The following is a 22,303-nucleotide window of genomic DNA, read 5'->3' on the forward strand; positions in this document are numbered from 1 at the left end:
TGCACATTAAAAAATGGATATGTAACTTCCACACTCCAAAATGATTTAAATTAACCATAACAGAAAGCCAAATGTGTACTCAGAATATTTCTGTTTTTTCAGTTTATGAGCTTGAACAATAATGAAACAGCATTTTCCCACATAAACATGTTCATGTAATCCACATCAGCGTGTCCCATTCACAAATCAACATAATCGCTGCAACAGTACTGCCCATCTATACTGCTTACAAGTTGCCAGTGTATTGTAGCTTAACATGATAATAATACAGTGGAGCATGAAACAGATGCTGCATATGATATCTACTTTAATATACATATAATATCTCTTCATAATGAAATACTCTGATATTCTGTCTGAGAAAACATGCGTCAGTCTCTATATACAGAAACACTGTACAGTGTGTAAGATGCTGTAGGGAGACGGGGGAGATTCAGACAGGCAAGACAGGTAAGCAGAATGATGGGATGTAAACAACAGGTAGGGTAGGTAGGGTGATGAAGTGTATTTGGCAGCTGCGTTGCCTCGGAGCACTTTACAGGGAGAGGAAGTGTGTAAGAAGGGATACGGGGAGTGTAAAATGTATTCAGTAGACTGTTAGTGGTGTGTTTAAAACACGCAATCAGAGCAGGTGGGTGTACTGTAGTAGGTTTTAAATACGTATGTGGTTAAAGATGAAATGATGAATGATACATGTCTATGTATCAAGTATCAATCTGGGGCCAGGAGGCGAAGAAGAGGGGACAGATTAGCCTGGCTAGCTCCAAAATTTAGAAATCTACCTACCAACGACTTTAAAACTGACTCATTGTCACGTTATATCTTAATTTTTAACTCAAAAGGAAAGAAATTTCCTAAAATGTAAAGATAGAAGGTAGAAGGGAATAGTGATAAGATGTACTAAGTCCAGATAAGTAGAAAGGTGAGAGAGAGAGAGAGAAGTTACATACATGTCAGTTTTGCACGTCCTGATTGGAGGGCTGGAGGAAGGTTTGGTCCAATAGTGGAGCAGAATGTTGGAGGGTGGGCAGTTCTCTGGTTACCTTGGAGATGCTCAGAGTTCTAGGAGGTGCAGCCATGACAACAAAGGTTCAAAAGGTTCCGAAGGTTCTGAAGAGTCGTGCGAAAGGTCAAAGGTCAGAGAGGAGTCACCAGCGTAGCAACCTGAACCCTGGTTCCCCCCGTGACTGTTCTTCTCCTGGTCTTCACAAACCCGTCTGAAACACACTGATGCACATAAAGAGAGACATGAAGCATTATGACATCACTGTAAGCAACCCAACACAAAGGTGTATCAACGACCCAATGAGCAACTCTTATTAACTCATTATGGGGGGAAGAATTGCTGAGTATGACGTACTTCCTGTTTGCAAGCAAAAGGCCGGCTGAACCAATATCCTGGTGATGTTCTATATTTTTATTTTAAATAAATCCAATAAAAAGGCAGCGAATAACAATGAAGTGATCCAACTAACAAGTATGACAAGTGAAGCCGAAGCCTGATGTAGCTTATTGCTCTCTGCTGTAGACTTCCATTGTTGTCCAAAAACTATTAAAGCACATCAGTGACACAAATCTTCATAATCACGAACATGTGCACTGTAGTTTACTTTGAGTCAATCCCACATTCATTGTCCTGCTGCCGGAAATACACATGAGCACCCAAAATCAGATCCCCAAAAAATACACTATTTACTCTTGTTTGAGTAACGTTTCCTAAAAAACTACAGGGCCCAGCTGTTCTTGGAAATTATTTAGCCTTTTTTCTTAAAGGGGAACTATGCCTATTTTCAAAATGTTGTTCATATGGTTTAAGACAGTCCAAAAAATATTAGTAAACATGAACAACTCTCCCAAATCCAAAAACTAGAGTGCTAAAACTCAAACTTGTGATCATAGGGTATAAAGAGTGGAACTGCTCCATAGACGATGAATAGGGAGAGATGTTATAGATGACACTGAGGGCACACGGGAATATTCTGAGTATATGGGAACATTTTCCGTTTCACAACTGACAACACTACAATAGAATAAAACTCATTGGGGTATAAAAAAGAAAAAAAAAACATTCTGTGAGTCCATAAAATCAGTCTCCCATTCATTTGAGTTTCTCTGGTTTCTGGCTTTGAGAGAGAGCAGCTTATGTTCACACATATTGATTGAACTTTACTAAGCCATGGAAATAACATTGGAATTCTTAATTCACATGTTGTTCCCCTTTAATGAAATAAAGAACTCTTTTTAAATGTGTGATGAATGATGTCTTCGATAGGAACGAATGGTCATGGGGCTGAGAGTTAGACAAGCTGGGGAAGACTAAAGTATTGTTAGTTTGGTCTTTTCATGGGATATTTTGACAATAACAAAATATAGACAAAATCCTTTAAGTGACTAGTAAATTATGAAAATCTTCCTGAATAACTGTAATGAAGGCATCCCAAAGTTGCTTCCTTTCACATGTACTGAAGTTTGGGCCAAGTTTGAAGAAGCAGCAAAGAAATGTGTTTTTGTCAAAACTAAAAATGCTCCACTCTGAATCTGTATTCAGACTGAGGTATGTAAATCACAAGATGAGTGACACAGCAGACGAGGAGCGGCAGCAGTCGCACAGCGCTGAGAGCAATGAGCAGAATGTCAAGTCGCTCCAGCCAGCTCGTAAGCTCTGGCACTCTTAATGAAAAATCGTATTCTGTGGCATAAAACAGCATAAACATCCTCCTCTTATAGAATGCACACACAGTCCAAACACACACTGGGCCCTTCACCTTGTCTGCGTGCGTTACTGGGCGCGTCCACTAGCAGCCACACTCCTGGGTGCCCTGTGGCTGAGCACGACGAGGAGAACGAAGCTGTCGTAACGCAGCGTCGCCGTACTGGATACCTGAACCCATCCTCTCTGGATCCAGCTCCCCTGGAAATAAGAGACGAGAGGAGTGAAGAGACAGAGATGTGAGAGAGTGGGCTTCATGTTGGCATCTCCACCAACTATGAAAAGATTTTTAGTAATTAAGTTAAGTTGTATCTGGTTTCTTTAACTCTGCTCCAGTGCGGGGTCTGGAGCCATACCTAAGCCTGCCTTGTTGATCCTGTCAGGATAAGAGGGGATTTAGAGTCGGGGGGTTATGGTTATAGGCGAGGATCGTAGCTCCTACCTGACTCTATCTTGTTGAGGATTTTGCGAGCGCACTGGACGAAGGCCTCTTCAACGTTCTCCCCTGTTAGAGCGCTGGTCTCCAGGAACATCAGCTCTGAAACACACACATACAAACACACACGTGGTATTTCAGTCCTAATAATACAATACATTCATTTTGAGCAGCATAATTCTTTACAGAACCAAAGTAGACTGAGGTGCTAATGCCCAAAAAATCCTAGGTCAACACCTGGAGCTCCCTTCTACTGAGAGAAATAAGTTCTCCAGCTATTATTAGAGGTTTTTCAGAGGAACTATCCAACGGTTGAGCCTACCGTTCTCCTGAGCGAAGCGTGAAGCCTCCAGGAACGTGACCTCTCTGTCGGCGTCCAGGTCCTTCTTGTTTCCACACAGGATGATGACGATGTTCTGACTGGCCAGCATCCTGGCGTCACTCAGCCACGTGGTCAGAGCATTGTATGTCTCTCGACTGCAGCGCGCAGAGACAAACAGGTTACATGTTAGAAAGGAAAGGGGACTTGTTGACACCGAGGGGATCTGAAATCATGTTCTGTGATTGGCTGATTTACCTGGTGATATCATAGACCAGCAGAGCTCCTGCTGCTCCCCTGTAGTAACTTCTGGTCACAGACCTGACACATACACACACAGAGATAAACTCACAGTCAATATGACTATATTATATCATATATTACATAGTAATTTACACGAGGGCCAGGAGGCCTGAAGGATCATTGCCTCCTTTGGAAGCACAAACAACTTTATGTCGCCCCCTTTTTCAAAGCACAGGTGGAACTAATGATGTTAACGATGACTCTCTTACAGTCATTACTACAGTGCAACACAGTTAATTAATGTAATTACTTACACCTGTATTTGACAAGTCAAAACCAGTGTCACTGAAACGTATGGCGCCTTCAAATGGGGTTTTGTTTACGAGAAGAGTCCATATGAACGCCCTTCTCTTGTGGTATTCACGACCTCATAAGTGGAAAGTTTCTGAAAGCTCAGAGTTCACGAGTTGTGACGTGTTTGCTGACAGTGCCAGAAATGGCGGCGTGCACATGGAAATTCATTTTTCGGTGCATAACAAATTAATATATTGTAATTTTAGTCGTATATTGTTTGTCTTCATGATTTTATAATAAGTCTGAGAAAAATGTTGATATTCCCAACGGCCTCATCTTTTTCCTCTGTCATTATGCCTTTGCATTTACTACATTATGTTACCCACTTGCTAAATTGTTAGCCTCTGTGGCTTCTAGAGTCCGATAGTAACGTTAATATTGCCGTTGCTTAGCAGCGGTCTTCTCACGACTTAACCTCTTGAACGCCAAGCAATCGTGTACACGACTTACCATGTTGTAAACACGAGTTTATGAGTTTCATTTGAAGGGACCAATTTTCTCTGTTACCTCTGTCTTTCACCAGTAGTCAAGTTTGGTAAATTAGATTTTAACAGTACGCAGAGGGCAAGGGGATTAAATTAGCCTTTGACCATAGAAAGGTACGCTGGTCTTTTTCCCACCTGAACCTTTCTTGTCCTGCAGTGTCCCAAATCTGCAGTTTGACCATTTTGTTGACCACATTGATGATCTTAGAGCCAAACTCCACTCCGATCGTGTGGTTGGATTCATCCTTAACTGGAAAACAAAATAAAATGGGTTTATTATTAGATAACTGCAATACATAGTGATGAAAATGCACTGTACAATATAATGATTGGCTATCATTATCTGGACTTAACACATCTCTAGAGACACATTCTCTGACCTACATTCAAAAAAGCGGATCCAATTTTCACATGTTAATATGTGTTGTTTACTCAACAGTTCAGCACTGTACATTAGATGTCAGAGCGACTGTCTGTAACAGTAAACAATGAGCGGTGTGTTGCATCTGTCTGACTTACATCTCTTCTCTATGAACTGGTGCAGCAGACAGGATTTGCCCGTTCCAGCATTCCCAATCACCAGGAATTTAAACAGGAAATCTGAGACGAGAAAACAGAAATCATGGTGTATACATCCAACACAACACAGGATTTGTCTGTTTGGTTATTGGACAATATTAGCTTATCACAGTTCTACTGGTATCAACTTATATATGCCATCTGATATGTATTAAGACATTGCAGTACAGAATGTCAAAGATATGTTTGTGATTATCTGAAAACAGTGTCATCATGATATAGTTTGTCTACAAAAGAGGACTTGTTTTTAACTGTAACATTTTCTGCTCAGTTATATCTTGGTCACAATTCTTTAATAACATGTTAAAGGTCCCATATCATGTTCATTTTCAGGTTCATAATCAAATTTTATGTTTCTACTAGAACATGTTTACATGCTGTAATGTTAAAAAAAAAATATATATTTTCCTCATAGTGTCTGCCTGAATATACCTGTATTCACCCTCTGTCTGAAACGCTCCGTTTTTAGCTAATTTCAACGGAATTGCGTTGCTAGGCAACAGTTTGGGTCCATGTATACTTCCTGTCAGCTTATGTCATTCACATACACTGCAACAGGAAATAAACTGGGACCCATTTAGAATGTTTGAGTTTTAAAACCGTGTATTGGTCTAAATATTATATATTTGTGACATCACAAATGGACGGAAATCCTAGCGGCTTGTTTCAAATGCAGAATTTCTAAATACGGGCTGTGTGTATTTCTCCGTATATTGATTGGGCGTTTTGATAGTTTAACAATATTTATATAGCACTTAAACCTGCTTTATAATATAAAATACATGAATATCTCACTTTTTACAATATGGGACCTTTAATGTAAAAGGTGCCATGGTAGCAGGTGACCTGAAATTTTTACCTGCCACAGCCAACATTTACCCTGTATTTGGCAGGTGGCAGGTGCTAATTTCATTCCCTTGTATTGTGACTATCACTATTGCACAGGATACACAGCTCAGTCAGTATAGTAATACAGCTTTGGGGTGTACAGGTATACACAGCTATGCAGTCACATAGATGGATGGTGGTGGAACTGTGTACAGTAGTTCCCTGATCATCCTCATGTAATAAAGTGAAGTTAGGAGGACACTAATCCCTCACAAACCATGGTTATTATCACCTAGGTTGTCCCCTACATCCCTTGTATTGTGACTATCACTATAGTACAGGATACACAGCTCAGTCAGATCTTCACAGCAGCTCCATCACCCTCAGCCCTGTCCCCTGCTGTCAGCTTCCTGTCCTGTCTGCTAACCTCTGTGTGGATTTGTAACCTCACAAACTGGAGACATATAATAGTAACATCTCCTGTATAACCTCTGATGCTTTACTAACGCTGACAGGGCAGTTTTAAGGCCAACAGCCTTCGGTTAGCCTGTCAGCTAGTTATCTGTTTACGGTGAGAGAAAGCTCTGTCGACACACCTGCCTCATCACATCTCGCTGTGTCTACGTCAAGATGTTTACCACTTCGTTATAAACAGCCTCTTACCGTAGGACTCCGACATCGCCAGGGTGGCGTTGTGACAGCTAAGAGGGAGGAAAGGAGAAATACAAGTTGACAAATGGGTAAGCTCGCTAAGTAAAGGAAAAAATAGTCCCGTTGGTGATTTCCGCGGATTCTAGCTGATTTTTCCCCTCCGACTTCCCGTAGGTGGTTTGATTTTTCAAAATAAAAGAAATCTAACCTGGTTGAAGACGAATCTCTCAAAACATTTAGAAAAAAATATCATACTAATAAAAGATTGAGATATATATATTACATAATTAATTTGATTATTATCCTAGCAAAATATCATATACATAATATGGCTTAAAAAAATACCCTCTTTTTATTTTTAAAGCTACTGATTTTAAAACATATTTGACCATGATTAATCACTTAAAATTCAAAAATTCTAAATTGACTAAAACTATTTAGACATTTTAAATTTATTCAATTTTTTTTAATTTTAATTCATCTTTTCCTTTCCTTACATTTTATTTGTTGTATAATTTATAATTTATTTTTTACTAATTTCAGAGCACGAATTAAAGGTCCCATATCATGCTGATTTTCAGGTTTATACTTGTATTGTGTTTCTACTAGAACATGTTTACATGCTGCAATGTTAAAAAAAAACTTTATTTTTCTCATACTGTCAGCCTGAGTATGCCTGTATTTACCCTCTGTCTGAAACGCTCCGTTTTAGTGCATTTCAACGGAATTGCAACGGAATTGCGTTGCTAGGAAACAGCTTAGGTCCATGTTTACATCCTGTCATTTACATACACTGCAACAGGAAATTAATTGGGACACATTTAGTATGTTTACATTTAAAAATGTGAAATGGTGTAAATATTGTAGATTTGTTACATCACAAATGGACAGAAATCCTAACGGATTGTTTCAAACGCACAATTTCTGAATAGGGGCTTTGTGTATTTCTCCATGGATTGAGAGTTTTGATACTTTCACTGTATTTATACATCACTTAAACTTGCTTTATAATAAAAAAGACATGAAAATCTCACTTTTTACAATATGGGACCTTTAAAAACAAACGTTTGAGCATTGTAATGGCTTAAGGCGGCCGCAGGGTGCTGCTGTTTAACAGTGTTTTAGGCTTCTGAGACAGACTTCTTTCAATATCATTCAAACTCGTCGAAAGTTTGTGATAAGCATAGCCTTGACATTATATTTACACGAACAAATAATACAACTCGTGTGTATATTATTTAAATAACCAGTCTCAGTTAAGATATAGCGAGCTGACCCTCCAGCCCAGCAGGCGGCGGCTACGTGCTTACGTCACCGTTAACGTCAACCGCCACAAAGCCTCACACGAAGAAGAAGAAGCAGTAGCAGCTAGCTCACGAGCTTCACTGAGCTGCTGCTGCAGGTTTCATCAGGTAACCATGGCAGCTGTGCTCCCCGTCAGACCACCCTGCGACAGCAACCCCGCTACTCCCGGAGCACAATCCTTAAAGGTGACATTTATGTTCTGCAGACACGAATATAACACCAATAATAATAGTTAGCTAGTTAGCTCTGTTCACGGGGCTCTGCGAGGCTGCTAACTCTAAGCTAACGGCTAGCTAGCATTATGCTAAGGCTAGCTGCGTCCATGAATGACTCTACTGATGTTAGCATCTCCTCTTTGTTTTCTAATGTGTGCTGGGATGGTTTGCATCTTCTGTGTCGTGTTTACAAACATTTATTTATATGATTTATGTCCACATAAGAAACAAAAACACCACCTTCCATTGATATAGCAATCCCTTGTTTTAAATTGCATTATTGTTGACTTTTTGTACAAAAGTTTTATGTTCAACATTTTATTTTGTCCCATGTTTTTAATGTTTTTATTCTGTATTGTTTTTATCTTGATGTTTGCACTATGTAAAGCACTTTCTAACTATGTTTGGAAAGGTGCTATCCACTAAAGTTTATTATTATATGAGTGGTTTGACAATTAGGGATAACGTTAGCCTTATTCTGGTACCCTTAATATTACCTTACCTTCTTCATTCTGCTGTAACATGACTAACGCCACACTGCAAACAGGACACATCTACACAAGTGATCAGATTAAAGGGGAACACCACCCCAAATTAAGAATGCCAATATGTTATTTCCATGGCCCAGTAAAGTTCATTCAATATGTGTGAACATGACCTACTCTCTCTCAAAGCCAGAAACTAGAAGTAAGTCTCAAACTTGTGATGTCCTAGGGTATATTTGGTGCCTTCAAATGGGGTCATGTTGAGTCCATATGAACGCCCCCCTCATGTTGTGTTCATGACCTCGTATGTGGAAAGTTTCTGAAAGCTCAGAGTTCATGACTTTGGCATTGGGATTGATCCAGCAATGTGGCTGCTTTTAATTCCTCATTCTTCTTTTTCTCTTTCCATCTTCAACTGGTGCTTAGAATGTCCAAACGTGTGCAACTGTGACAAACGCCCCCAACTATACAGTATTTTGCTGACAATTGGCTGTGTGCTACAGTAATTATTGAGGAATCAAGGGCTGTGGGTGGGTTGTAGGTCCAAAGGATAAAGATGTTTAAGAAACAATAAGCCAGATTTTGATGAATAAATACAGCCATGTGTCCGCTTAAATGAGATGGAGGGACAGCAACATTAAGACTATCCTGGCTGTATTAATAAACACTTGTGAACTTGCCCCATTTGCCCAAACTTTTTGGGATCTAGTGACTTCTATACCTGTGGAAATGTCAAACCACAAATTAGAGAGCTAAATACAAAGTGCCCCCTAAAGAGCAGCAAAATAAATACTCCAGTGAGAGATATAAGAGCTTAACAAAATTAGATAGTCTTACTCTTATTAGTCTTGCTAGTCCTCACTCTGAACCTATCGCATACAAGTCCAGTTTGTAAACATAGGCATGCTCTGTGGAGTTTGCCAACATCACATTATATTATATTATTGTTAAATATATAAGTCAAAAATGGTATTTTTATTTTCCTCTTTAGGAGGATGTAATAGAAGAGGAGTCCAATGATGGCAGCCAACCTCCGAAGAGAAGGAGAATGGGTTCAGGGGACAGCTCCCGAAGCTGCGACACCTCCAGTCAAGACCTTGGGTAGGTTTGAACGATACTTATGGACAATAAATAGGCCCTGTTTTAAGCAGTCCTGATGACTTAAGGGCTCACAAGGTTTTGTTATTATCATATATTTTATGATATATAATGTATTTGTATCTAGACATGTATGTGATGAAACTTAAAGACATAACTGTAGCCCCCTTCAGTCTCATGTGATCCCTTTTTATATACTTTATTTTAAAATACAATTTCCTCATAGCATTATGTCTGATTTTCCACCCCCCTTCCAGCCCGACATATTTCCCAGCAGAGAACCTGACAGAGTACAAGTGGCCTTCAGATGACACAGGAGAGTATTACATGCTGCAGGAGCAGGTCAGCGAGTATCTGGGAGTCACATCCTTCAAGAGGAAGTACCCAGGTAAGACTGATGTAAAAATCTAAAACAGTACTGCACACCTGCAAGTGTTCCAAGGATAAAGTGTTACTCTTTCTCATACAAATACTATTGATTCTATACTATAATACCATTGATTTGCTAATACTTAATTTACAAGTATTATTACTGGAATAATAATACAGTAACAATACAAGTATAGGTATTGAGAACGGGTAGGCTGGCTTCACCAGTAGTAGCTATGCATAGTTGTTTGTCATACTGCTGTAATGACATTTCTTTACTCATGTTCTGACCTGATGAAGAATGAAGCTGCTCCTTGACCAGTGATGTTATTTGTTTTTCACTCTGTAGATATGGAGAGAAGAGACTTGTCCCACAAAGAGAAGCTTTACCTGCGTGAGCAGAACGTCATTACTGAAACACAGTGTACTCTGGGTAGGAACCGCACCTAACATTCTCAGACCACCAGATAGAATTGTTTTACTGCATTTCTTTTAAAGGTGCTATTGATAACATTGATAACATTCAGCCACTATATGTAACATTCTACATCCCCCGTTCCATTGCATTTACTTCACAACAAGTCGTTGCCAGGCACTTACCGTCAATCTCAGCCATTTATCCGTTATTTCCACACTAACCGACGACACAGAGATACCACGTGATACCAACGTTGTTTTACTATCGGCTCACAAACTTGGTTAGAAGTGGGAACTAAACGTCAGATATCTCCACAAATTAATTTTGTACCCGCCAAAATTATAATAATATATATATATGTTGGGGTTTTTTCAGGAAGAGCTATACTTTTTTTCAGCACCTTTCTAAAAACTCTGGATGTATTATTGTAAAACATTAAAATATTTGTCTACATAAAAATGTTATCAATAAGACCTTCAATACAGTGCATTTAGAGTGCAAATTGAACCTTGTTTATAAGATTTACTGTATCTTTTGGTCTGTGTCCAGGTCTGACAGCTCTGCGGAGTGACGAGGTGATAGATCTGATGATAAAGGAGTATCCCATCAAACACTCTGAATATTCAGTCATACTGCAGGAGAGAGAGCGGCAGAGGATAAATAAAGAGTACTCTGTAAGTATACAGACTAAAAGAACAATCCTGGGGGCTGATGATTACTGTGACATTTTATTTTACAGTAATGCATTTAATGCAAGTCCTCCACATAGATGTTTGTACACATTTCTTACAGTTTTTATCTGTTGTCTTTTGTAGCAAATGCAGCCGCAGAACCCTCAGAAGGTGGAGGCCAGCAAGGTTCCTGAGTACATTAAGAAGGCAGCCAAAAAGGCTGCAGAGTTCAACAGTAACTTCAACAGGGAGCGTATGGAAGAGAGGAGAGCTTACTTTGACCTCCAGACACATGTAAGTCCAACCTAGGAAGACCGATGATTTTGTGAACTGAGATTATACAGGGATTCAGAAAAGAGCTTTGTGTAACTTCTGAATTTTTTGACATACATTGTGTTTTATGTGTCTTCTCAGATTATCCAGGTACCTCAGGGCAGGTTCAAGGTTCTGGCTCCAGAGCTGACAAGGACGGGGCCTTACCCTGTAGCTCTCATACCAGGACAGTTCCAAGACTACTACAAAAGGTATACACTTAGATAAATGCTTTTTCTTACATTTACCCTCTTTTGTATTCAAGATAAGAAACCCAAAATGATGTTACCTTTTCCTAAGATTACCTTTTTCTCAGCATGTATTATATATTGCTGTGCTGAATGTTTTGCCCTGATGCATCATTGTGTTGTGCATGACAGGTACTCTCCCAACGAGCTGCGGTACTTGCCATTGAACACAGCTCTGTTTGAGCCTCCGCTGGATCCAGAGCTCCCTGCGCTGGACTCAGAACCAGACTCGGATGACGCAGAGGATGGCAAGGGTGACAAAAAGAACAAGAACTCATCTGTAAGACATTAGGTTGTGTACAACTGCTCTAGTAGTCTGTGTCAGATCATCCATCCATCCTGGATTAGTGGTACAGATGCTTAATGGTACAAGTACGGCTGCTTGATTATGGCAAAAAATCACATTTTACATATAATAACATTTTGTAGGCTACATGTTAAAGTTAAATCCATCAATCTGGTGCACTTTGAGAGGCTAGATAAAAAAGTCACACCCATAAAGCATGGTAAATGCGACGGGGTCCGTGTTTCAAGACGGGTCAGGTGGGTTGCCGACATCGCAGCACTGAGGACAGTCTGCCTCACAGCAAGCACTAAGCGGTGAGGTATGGGCGAGGGATAGGTGCTGTAAAGCGCCACCTTCACCCCGGGCCTTTCCAAGCTGACCTACAGCCTGTCGCGGTGCACCGCCACGGAGGAAATACGCTGCAGCGAGCGGGGCAAAAGTGCACCACTGTAAGGGAAAGGGGTGCGCTGGATTTATAACACAAGACAAAACAAGAGCAACATTGGGAAACGGAATGCGGAACAATAATCGTTTTATGACGATATATCTTATTTTCATAATCTTTGGAAGCCGTAATTGTAATTGAAATTTGATTAATTGCACAGCCCTAGGTAGAAGTCTATTATGCAACTATGCAAGCAAATACGTGATGTTGCATGATTCTAGGTCCCATGTCAGAATGATTTACCTCTACTAAACATGACTCCGTTACCTACATGGAAATACATTATTGTACGTCACTCTTAAACCCCTTTACTCTTCCTCCCTCCTCTTCTGTTACTCTACAGGACAGTTCTTCAGGCAACACATCAGATGTGGAGAGCCAAGAGGGAGCAGGTAGGCCGGGCCACAAGTCCAAGGCCAAAGACAGGACATCCACGCCGGGCAAAGACGGCAGCCAGCGCCATTCAGCCTCCCACAAAGCGGCCCCAGGGTACAAGGTAGAGGACAAAAGCACCTGAACTCTTCTCCAACAACAGCAGCAGCACTTTTCTACCCCCTCCTCCTCCTCTTTCTACTACTACCACTCCCTTACTCCATTCATCCCGCCACCCCTCCCTAGCTTTCTTCACTTTGTTCTCCGGCTTCTACAGTTTGTCAGCTTTTCAGCCGGGACAACCTGGTCCACACACACACACACAAATACACACACAAATACACACACACACACACACACACACACACAAATACAAATACAAATACACACACACAAACAGTCACACAGTCACACACAGTCACACACTGGGGGTCCTGTCTTCAGTTTTTGTTTTTATGATTGCCCGGTGGCTTTATTTTTTCTCTTCGTACCAGACTGAGCAATAAGAACATTTTAAAGGAACACTTGTTTCTTTTTCACTGCACTTTCACTTTTTGGGTTTTTCAGCGAAGACAAATTTGAACTTTAAAAGTTTTTCCTTTTGAATGTCTTCAATATACCTCTCGTCTGTCCTCACTTGTCAAAAAAAGATACTTCCTAGACAAGTACGTGGATGTTTTGGCTGCTAGTTTTCATTTTTAAAAAGAAAAGTCTTTTTGTTACTCAGATATAGAAAATATAAACCACATAAAGTTTGTGGTTGCTTTTAAAGAAGTAGTTGATGTTAACACTAGAGAATTTTAACATTTATATCTGAAGTGTAGAATGCACTTAACCCTGATGTTTTAAGTGTGTATTGGTATTATAATATGCTTTGTTTATACACCATGTGATGTACTGTTAATCTGTTAATCAGACAGCTGTTTGACATGAGGTTTACCTGTCCTTATAATGTCATCTTGGAGAGATGAGGACATGCCGACCTTGTTCACACTGTTGCTGAGCTGAGCTAGAAGTAGTCTGTATGCTGTCCGTCTGGGTTTTGACTCTGCTGGACATCCCCCACATCAGCATACCTTTCGTTAACACCCAGTCATGGCACGCCTTTGGTATTCAGCTTAAATAAATGCCTTGAATTTAATTTAAATGTTCAGAGGACTGTAGATGGGAAAATAGTATTATTTCAGTGTACCACTTGTTCCCTACAGCCCCACTGTACTAGTTTTGTTTCATTTTTCCAATTCTCAACCTTGCAGAAGAAAATTTCCAACACCTAAAATATGCTGGTATATTACCGTTAATGAGAGTATGATGGTCCAGTTGAGTTCAGCTCAGCTTTGTGGTGTGGGCATGGTCCTTTTCTAGTGTCTGTTTAAAACGGTTACCAGTTTCAGTGTGTTTAAGTTTAAGTTTGACTTAACTTAACTTTGACTTGATGTTTATTCATCAGATCATTTTGCATATGCTTTTGCGCCCGCAGACATGACAAGGCATGTTGGTAGCCAGAATTTACTAGAATTAGTCAGTAACATAATATCCCTGTACTGTGATGAGTACAAAAGGAGCTAGAGATGTAATAGCTTTCAGGCATTTCTATATTTGAAAAAAAATGCCATTAACAGAAGTCAAGGATGATCCATAATTTTGTAGCTCTGGTAGATCGGCCAAAGTAAAATGCCAAAGTGGTTTCCAGTAGATATAACTTTTAAATTACTTTTAGGTCTCAACAAAAGATACCACATGTGACAGCAAAACTTTCAGTCAGTGATGCAGGTTGCTAGCTGATTAACGTTACCTCGCTCTGGTCCGGCTACCATCTACATTGATTAGTAGAGTGGTATTTCACAAACAGCTCATGAATAAAAACTACTTCTGAACAAGTTGGAATCATATTGACTAATTGCCTCTAGAGCAGTATTTAGTTCAGAGTGTGATACATGTTGCATGTTACATACATGTTGAATCTATATTGCACCATTAACATGACATGTTAATGATTCCAGGAAATATATCCCTCTGAAAGCTGTGGCTCAACAGCTTTTCTGTAGCTTATACATAGGTGAGACATTATGGAGATAAAAATATTGGATTCACTGTGTGATGCAGTTGCATTCAGTAATATTACATTGATTACACATTGGCTGCAGCAGATTCTATTATCAGTATTATCTTTTTTAAAAGAGAGTTTCCCTTGATATTGCTCTTAGTCTACCCGAGAATGTGCGGGGCTGGTTTGATTATCAGAAGGAGCTCAGAAAGTTTTGTTATTTTGCATGTCAGACATATTGAATGAGGGAATTATATTGATGAGGGCCATTGTTATCACTACGAGTTGCAAGGTTGACTAAATAATGTACATTTAGTTGAGGCAGATGGGAAGTTGTGAGGCACAGCTAACAGGTTAGCATTACCCTATAACTCATTTACATTATAGAAATCACAACAAAAGTAAAAACATGATGTTTAAACCATATGATCTCAAATCTGTGTGGTCAGCCAGTATAAAGTTCCCTCTAATTGTGTCTCAGTATGTATGCCTCTGTGTTTGAATTATACGTAATGTCTAGAGCTATATGACTCCATACAAAAGCTACCAGATTATATAAAAGCAAACATGCCTGGAAGTGAGTTCTCTGAGAGTTTTTGTCTTTTATGTGCATAAAATACAGCATTTCTTGTGTTGACCAAATTCAGTTAATTTAGAATAAAACAGGATTCAACCTCATTAACTGCTCATGTTCTATTTTTCTGTGTGGATGTTGTTTCCACTGAATAGATGTTTTAACTGTGTAGGCATCAAGCAGATCATTAGACTTTATAACATGTTGGCTGCTTATAATGTAAGCATTTCATGTGGCCACAATTACATTTTTACAGTTGTAAAGAGTCAGTTCACATTAGCAATAGGGGCGATCCTTTCACTAATGATTTCAGTAATGCAGTGAGGCCAAAGGTATAAACTATATAACTAGTATATACAGTATTTGCATGTGAATAGTGAGTATGTATGAAAATATTCAAGGGGCTGCGTTCAGCTCTACCTTTTTCTTACTTCCTTCTTCTGCTGCTGTCTGTCTATTAGTTTAGTTCTCTGCTTTCTTTCTAGTCTTTGATTTTCATCATTACCAAACCATGTCCTTTATTGTCCCATAGATTTCTACCTATGGCTGTTTAGTGTAACCTGCTAGCTTTCCGTCAGGGGACATTTTAATGAAGGATGTCACTATATTGAGGCTTTAGAAGTAATTGGACACATTTGCCTCATGAATAACAGAAAAGCAAAATTAATTTTGTTGCACAGATTTGTTTTTTTGGGATACTTCTGTGTCCTAAGGACTGCCGTAAAACAAACTCACCCTAGCACATGCATATTTTATGCTCTTAAATTGCACCGATTTTGTTTACTCGTTGAAAGTTTAAGTCACATTGTTCATTTTAGTTCAGGCTTTTGCAGTCCAAATATGAAATCTTGCTAAATCTTTCATCTTTTAATTGTGTGGCTTCCTATAGAGGTGTTAATGTTTTAAATGTGTTAAATGTTTCCGTGTGACATCCTGATTTAAATGTCCCCAAGCTTCTTTATCTTTCTGCTCTGACCCCTTTTAACCTGAAGGGTACGTTGCATAGAAAGCATCCTTAAAGTCAGTCTGCTATCAAGTAAGCCGTCACTTGACTACAGTGACAATGGACCTTTATCACAGCAACATTTTTGATTCATCAAAGTAGGAAAAGTACAGGTGAAACTAATAACATTAACGATGGCTCAGTTCCATTAAGTGTCCCAGTAAGCTATTCCAGTGAGCCAGCATGCACAATACCAAGGACTCCCCTAACTGGAATGCAGCTATAATTAATGTTATTAAATGCACCTGTGCTTTTCCTACTATGACATGTCAAAATGTCTGCTGTGAAAAAGGTCCATACATCTGATGTAGATTACAGATGTTACATGCATGCAAGAGGGTCACCATGCGTCTTTCTTGTACCCTGAGATTCAGTATATTTTAATGTCCGTACTTTGTACACTATTACAGTTTATTGTGTATAATTCTTCTTAGTGCTCTGAGGCCCAGTAACCTGGGGATGCTCCTTGACACAAAGACTAAAAAAAACATCAAAGAACTAGGTTGGTAATATTTAAAACTATCAAACTTTAATCAGACAGCAATTTTGATGCCAGGTGATGCAATTTGTGTTTAAAGTAAACCAGTCAACATGTAATGTGACTGGTTTACTTAATGTATTGTGCGCCCAAAAGTAGAAAAGCCTTCCTTAGTCAAGATAAAGTGCTCTTTTTGTTGAACTACTATATTGTCCATGACTACAGGATACACATGTTTTTTATAGCATTATTCTGCCCTTGCAGCCTAAGGTCATTCCCAATGCTATATGTGGCATTTGCCAGAAGGGTAAAGAGGCCAACAAGAGGGGCAAACCAGAGGCTCTCATTCACTGCTCTCAATGTGATAACAGCGGTAAGTTCACACGGCTCATTTTAAAAGACACTTCCCTGTTTTTATATTTTGTTTTTATAAACAACATCAGCACAATTTAACCACTTTTAATGCCAGATGTATTTGCTTTTGTTTAAATGATCCTCCCCAGAGTAGTATTACTGTATGATCATAAATCACTTGTCCCATCTGTGTCTCATTCGTTTAACAACAGTGGTACATAGAATTAACAGATCACTGAAATGATTATCATTGACTAATGAATCATCTTAGTTGTCCATTGTACCACCAGTCAATTTCATTTCATTGTGTATAAGCAAGTTTTATAGTTTCAGACAAGTGTTTACACTGCCTTGTTTATATGCTGTGAGTGTTTACATTTAGACAGTAAAGCTTGTGTAGTTTAAAGTGATGTATATAATTCACTTTTTCAAATGATTTACACTGACTGTGTGATAACAATGACATTAGTGGTTCAAAAGAATGTCCATAAAGTTATTCATCTGAAGGCTGGATCAAACATGTTGGCAAATTAAGCGTTTATTTATATTCACCAAGCAGTTAAGACAGCATGGAGAAAAAGGCTATTCATGTCACATAATCATACAACTATTCTTTATTTAGATAGTCCTTAATAATATCAATGGGTATCTATAACTATTTTTTTTTTTTTATGTATTCCCGACAATATTTTGAAGCTTATTTTAGGATAGATGTGAGTAGATTCTAGATGCGTCCTTTTTGTTTTTAATGGTGGTGTCTTAATACATGTGTGTTTGAGTCCTCTGAAATGACAGGACAGTGTATTAATGTGTGTGGAGGGCTTGTTCACATTATATCTTTATTTGTGTCTTTTATGTTTTGTCTTTATTGGTGTCTGTGCGCATGTGGCATGTATTTATTTATGTGTGTGTGTGGCTCTGTGTTTGCTTCTGTGCATGTGTCTATGTGTCCGTACACTTCAGGCCACCCGTCCTGCTTGGACATGAGCAAGGAGTTGGTGGGTGTGATCCATACGTACCGCTGGCAGTGTATGGAGTGCAAGACGTGCACTGTGTGTCAGCAGCCCCACCATGAGGACGAGATGATGTTCTGCGACAAATGTGACCGAGGATACCACACGTTCTGCGTGGGCATGGACTCCATACCTACTGGTGAGTGGATGGGCACAAACACAAGCATACAGTACATGATATGTGATATGGGCAGACAGATACACAACCACTTACTTGACTTGAAATTAGGGCTGTCAATCGATAAAAATAATTAATCACGATTAATTGCAAATTAATTAAACATTTATTATCTGTTCAAAATGTACCTGAAAGTGAGATTTGTCAAGTATTAAATACTCTTATCATGTATGTATACAGTATATGTATTATTGGAAATCTATTAACAACAAAACAAAGATAAATATTGCCCAGAAACCCTCACAGGTACTGCATTTAGCATTAAAAAATATGCTCAAATCATAACATGGCAAACTGAAGCCCAACAGACAACAACAGCTGTCAGTGTGTCAGTGAGCTGACTTGACTATAACTTGCCCCCAAACTGCATGTGATTATCATAAAGTGGGTATGTCTGTAAAGGGAGATTCGTGGGTACCTATAGAACCCATTTTCATTCACATCTTGAGGTCAGAGGTCAACACACCCCTTTTGAAAATGGCCATGCCAGTTTTACCTAGCCAATATTTTGCCTAACTTTGGAGTGTTATTTAATTTCCTTCGTGACAAGCTAGTATGACATGGTTGGTACCAGTATCTTCACTCTAGCTTTAAAACGGATCCCGGTTCAACCTCTGGAAGATCAGTTGCATTAATGCGTTAAAGAAATTAGTAGTATTAAAATGAATTCACGTTAACGCGTTATTATCACGTTAACTTTGACAGCTCTACTTGAAATACAGTCTTGATTGTCATTTCACTCTGTGATTGGACAACAAACACTACAAGAGAAAAGCAGACTTGTGCACACAAAATTTCCATTACAGTCATTCACTTTTTTTCACAATTTGTCTGCTTTTTAAAAATGTGGGTTTGTATTTTTGTTTGTCTCTTTTATAGTACTTAATTCATTCTCTGTGTCTCCTCAGGCCTTTGGGTGTGTGAGGTTTGCGACAAAGATTTCACCACACCCAAGAAGAAGGGAGGAGCCAAAACACCGAAGAAGTCCAAGTCAGCTCAAAAATGATCAACAACAGCATCTTTAACCACAATACCGTGACCAAATTCTACACAAATGCACATTATGTTATTTGTTCAATCATTTTAAAAACATTGGATCCATGTGATCCAAAAATAAAAAAGTGTAGCCCTCCTAGCAAATACCAACAATCCAAACAACCTGCTGTTAGTCTTTATTGATTGACAGGTCTGTAAATACACAGACTAACGCTAGAAAACAGATTTATTAATCTTTTCTGTGATTTTCCTTTACATCAGTAAGTCGGGCCTATAATTTGAATCACAATCAGTTGAGATATACAGAACTTTCCATCTCCAAACCAAACTTTCGATAATGTATGTTATACCTCAAATGTACGTGCTCAAAAATAATCCAGATTAGGAATTAACTTCAACATAGCATCTCTGTTCTGTAAAGGTGCTGCACTAAATCCTGTGATCTGCTAACCACTAACGGTATTATTCCTACTTCATTAAACTGATTCATCTAGTAGTTTTTGCAGTGGGAAAGTTGTTTCAGTTGAACAAATGGTGCTTTTCTTTATCTGGTACTACTGAAACAATCAAGGGCTCGCTGATGTAATTCAGTTTCTTTAAAAACATTTTTGTACAGTTTTGTATTTTCTTGGTATTTCAATTCACATTTATTTAATGAGGCAGGCCAGTAAAGAGCAATCTTATTTAAACAAAGTCTTAAATAATGACATGGTGCTTTTGATTCTGTGTAATGAAATGTAATAGACACTGGCTGTGGTAGACCTCATGGCTGCAGCAGGTATTTATGTGAGTCTTGATTACTGAAACAAAGTATCTCACTTTACATGTATTGATTTTGTTGTCGACCCTCCACTATTACTAATTATTCAAAAATGTAACCACTCATTGTAATTACATTGAAATTCAACATCCATCAGCTATGATTAGTCAACTGATATTTTTGCAGTCAGCTTGAAAGATTTTTTTTTTTGAAATTATTTTGTTTTCTATATTGACCCTCAGCAAGCAGTTTGTTTAAGAAATATTTGTTGCTAGCAATGTCATAGTCACTGAATTGTGTTTTGTTTTTTTTCCAATAAAAGCTACTTTAAAAAGCCTCATTCACCTGTTGTGTACCATGTTTAATTGGATCCCAGTTGTAATACCAAAGAGCAAAACAATCTTTAGCGCACTGAAAAGGTAGATGCATACTGCCTATGCATTGTGAATATACATTTGAAATTAATTTTTATTCATACATTTTATTTATTGGACAAAGCTTTCAAACAGTCTCATATACACAGCCCACCATTGCAACAACAAGATGGACCGGCTGCTGTGTCTGAGACTTTAATGGTTCTTTGAAATTGACAAGTATTCAGTCAATTCAAACTTTATTGCAGACTCAAGGTCCAGATAAGAAAAAAGAAAAAACAACAACAATACATTACAATACAGGAAGCACTATAAAAAGTCATGATTAGAAGATATTAATATAAATATACATCAAACAGAGCGGGCTGACATGGAAGCACAGGACAAAAGACTCTGGCGGGCTGTGATCAACGGCCTATGCTCCACAAAGGAGCGATAGGCTTTGAATGAATGAATGAATATAAATATATACATACATCAGTGTGTTACATATAAAGAACTATACCAGTGCCTCCACAGCTGTCGTTGGTACTGTGTAGTGCTAAATCTGATGTTAGACAACTGCAAGTTGTTATTAAAATAATTATTTTTGACACTTAATGGGGATTTTAGTGTTACTATGTCTTGATCCATTCAGTTATTGTGCCGATAATTGAATTCATATTAAAGACAATTTGTCATCACGTCCTATCGATCTTTTTGGTCTAATAAAACATGCAGTCCAGCAAACTGCAAATCCGGATTATGCAGTTAAGAACAGGGATAATTAATATAATAACATCAAAGTTGACTGCATTATTATATATATATATATATATTTTTTTATATGGACCATGTGTAATAAACATAAATTTCAATATTTGAAATTTGATGCATTATACAAAGAGCTAAAAGCTAATTTTCATCCCCAGTCCCCATTACATTCAAGTGTGTCAGTTCCACGGCCCTGCTATGGATACTAACAACAATATTCTTTATCTTATCATCTTGTTTTTAACAGAAATAAACCTGACCTAACTCTAAATAGAGAAATATGTGATATTGGAGAGCTTCTACAGGAGGAAATATTAAGATAGGATATGTAAAAATTCACAATAGTGGTAGACCCTCTGAAGGGAATGGATTCTTGTTTTTGAAAATCTTTTTATTTTATTTATTATTTATTTTCTATATATATTTATTTTCTGTTTATGTGTATCTTCATTTTGTTAGAGTTGCCATTTAACTGTTTTATTGTCTGATTGATAATGTGAAGATGTGTATTGATTTTGGCCCTGTGAGAAAGGGAAAAGTTAAGAGAGAATGGGTGGGTGTGTGTGGGGGGTATGTTATGTTTGTTAAAGTAAACATAACATCACTTAAAAAAAAATATACAAAAAATATATTTTTGGGAGGTATATGGATGAGGAAGAGTTGTGATAAGGGTTGCGTTAAGGGCTGGTTTATATCTACTTTTTAACTCCGGATGGATATGTGGGTTGTAAATAAACTTGGGATGCTGTTCATATATTAAATTTGGGATGTAAATAAATCTGGGATAGTTTATATATTATATTATATTATATTATATTATATTATCATTCTATGATGAGTTATTAGAGGAGAAGTGAGTAAGGGGTAGGGAAATATATGTTTTACTTCTACCTACTCCTTTTCGGACACTATTACTCTTGTTTTGTTTGTTATTATTTTGTATT

At 38.3% G+C, this 22,303-nt stretch overlaps 2 protein-coding genes across 2 annotated transcripts; one reads left to right on the forward strand and one right to left on the reverse strand.

Moving 5' to 3' along the window:
* Positions 1 to 295: 295 nt before the first annotated feature.
* rab4a (RAB4a, member RAS oncogene family) lies at positions 296 to 6,775 on the reverse strand. The gene is made up of 8 exons (XM_037793287.1): positions 6,618 to 6,775; positions 5,067 to 5,147; positions 4,683 to 4,797; positions 3,724 to 3,786; positions 3,469 to 3,623; positions 3,153 to 3,248; positions 2,766 to 2,911; positions 296 to 1,227 (listed from the first exon to the last, which is right to left on the reverse strand). The coding sequence occupies exons 1-7, from the start codon at positions 6,631 to 6,633 to the stop codon at positions 2,796 to 2,798; spliced, it is 642 nt and encodes a 213-aa protein (XP_037649215.1). The 5' UTR covers positions 6,634 to 6,775; the 3' UTR covers positions 296 to 1,227; positions 2,766 to 2,795.
* Positions 6,776 to 7,935: 1,160 nt separating this feature from the next.
* phf10 (PHD finger protein 10) lies at positions 7,936 to 20,572 on the forward strand. Its single transcript, XM_037793262.1, has 12 exons — positions 7,936 to 8,095; positions 9,602 to 9,711; positions 9,966 to 10,096; positions 10,427 to 10,510; positions 11,045 to 11,169; positions 11,311 to 11,460; positions 11,581 to 11,690; positions 11,859 to 12,006; positions 12,801 to 12,953; positions 17,196 to 17,304; positions 18,249 to 18,437; positions 19,385 to 20,572. Exons 1-12 carry the CDS (start codon positions 8,024 to 8,026, stop codon positions 19,480 to 19,482), a joined length of 1,479 nt encoding a protein of 492 aa, XP_037649190.1. The 5' UTR covers positions 7,936 to 8,023; the 3' UTR covers positions 19,483 to 20,572.
* The last annotated feature ends 1,731 nt before the right edge of the window (positions 20,573 to 22,303 follow it).

Source organism: Sebastes umbrosus, chromosome 2 (assembly GCF_015220745.1).
Source record: "Sebastes umbrosus isolate fSebUmb1 chromosome 2, fSebUmb1.pri, whole genome shotgun sequence".
NCBI classification, from domain to species: Eukaryota; Metazoa; Chordata; class Actinopteri; order Perciformes; family Sebastidae; genus Sebastes; species Sebastes umbrosus.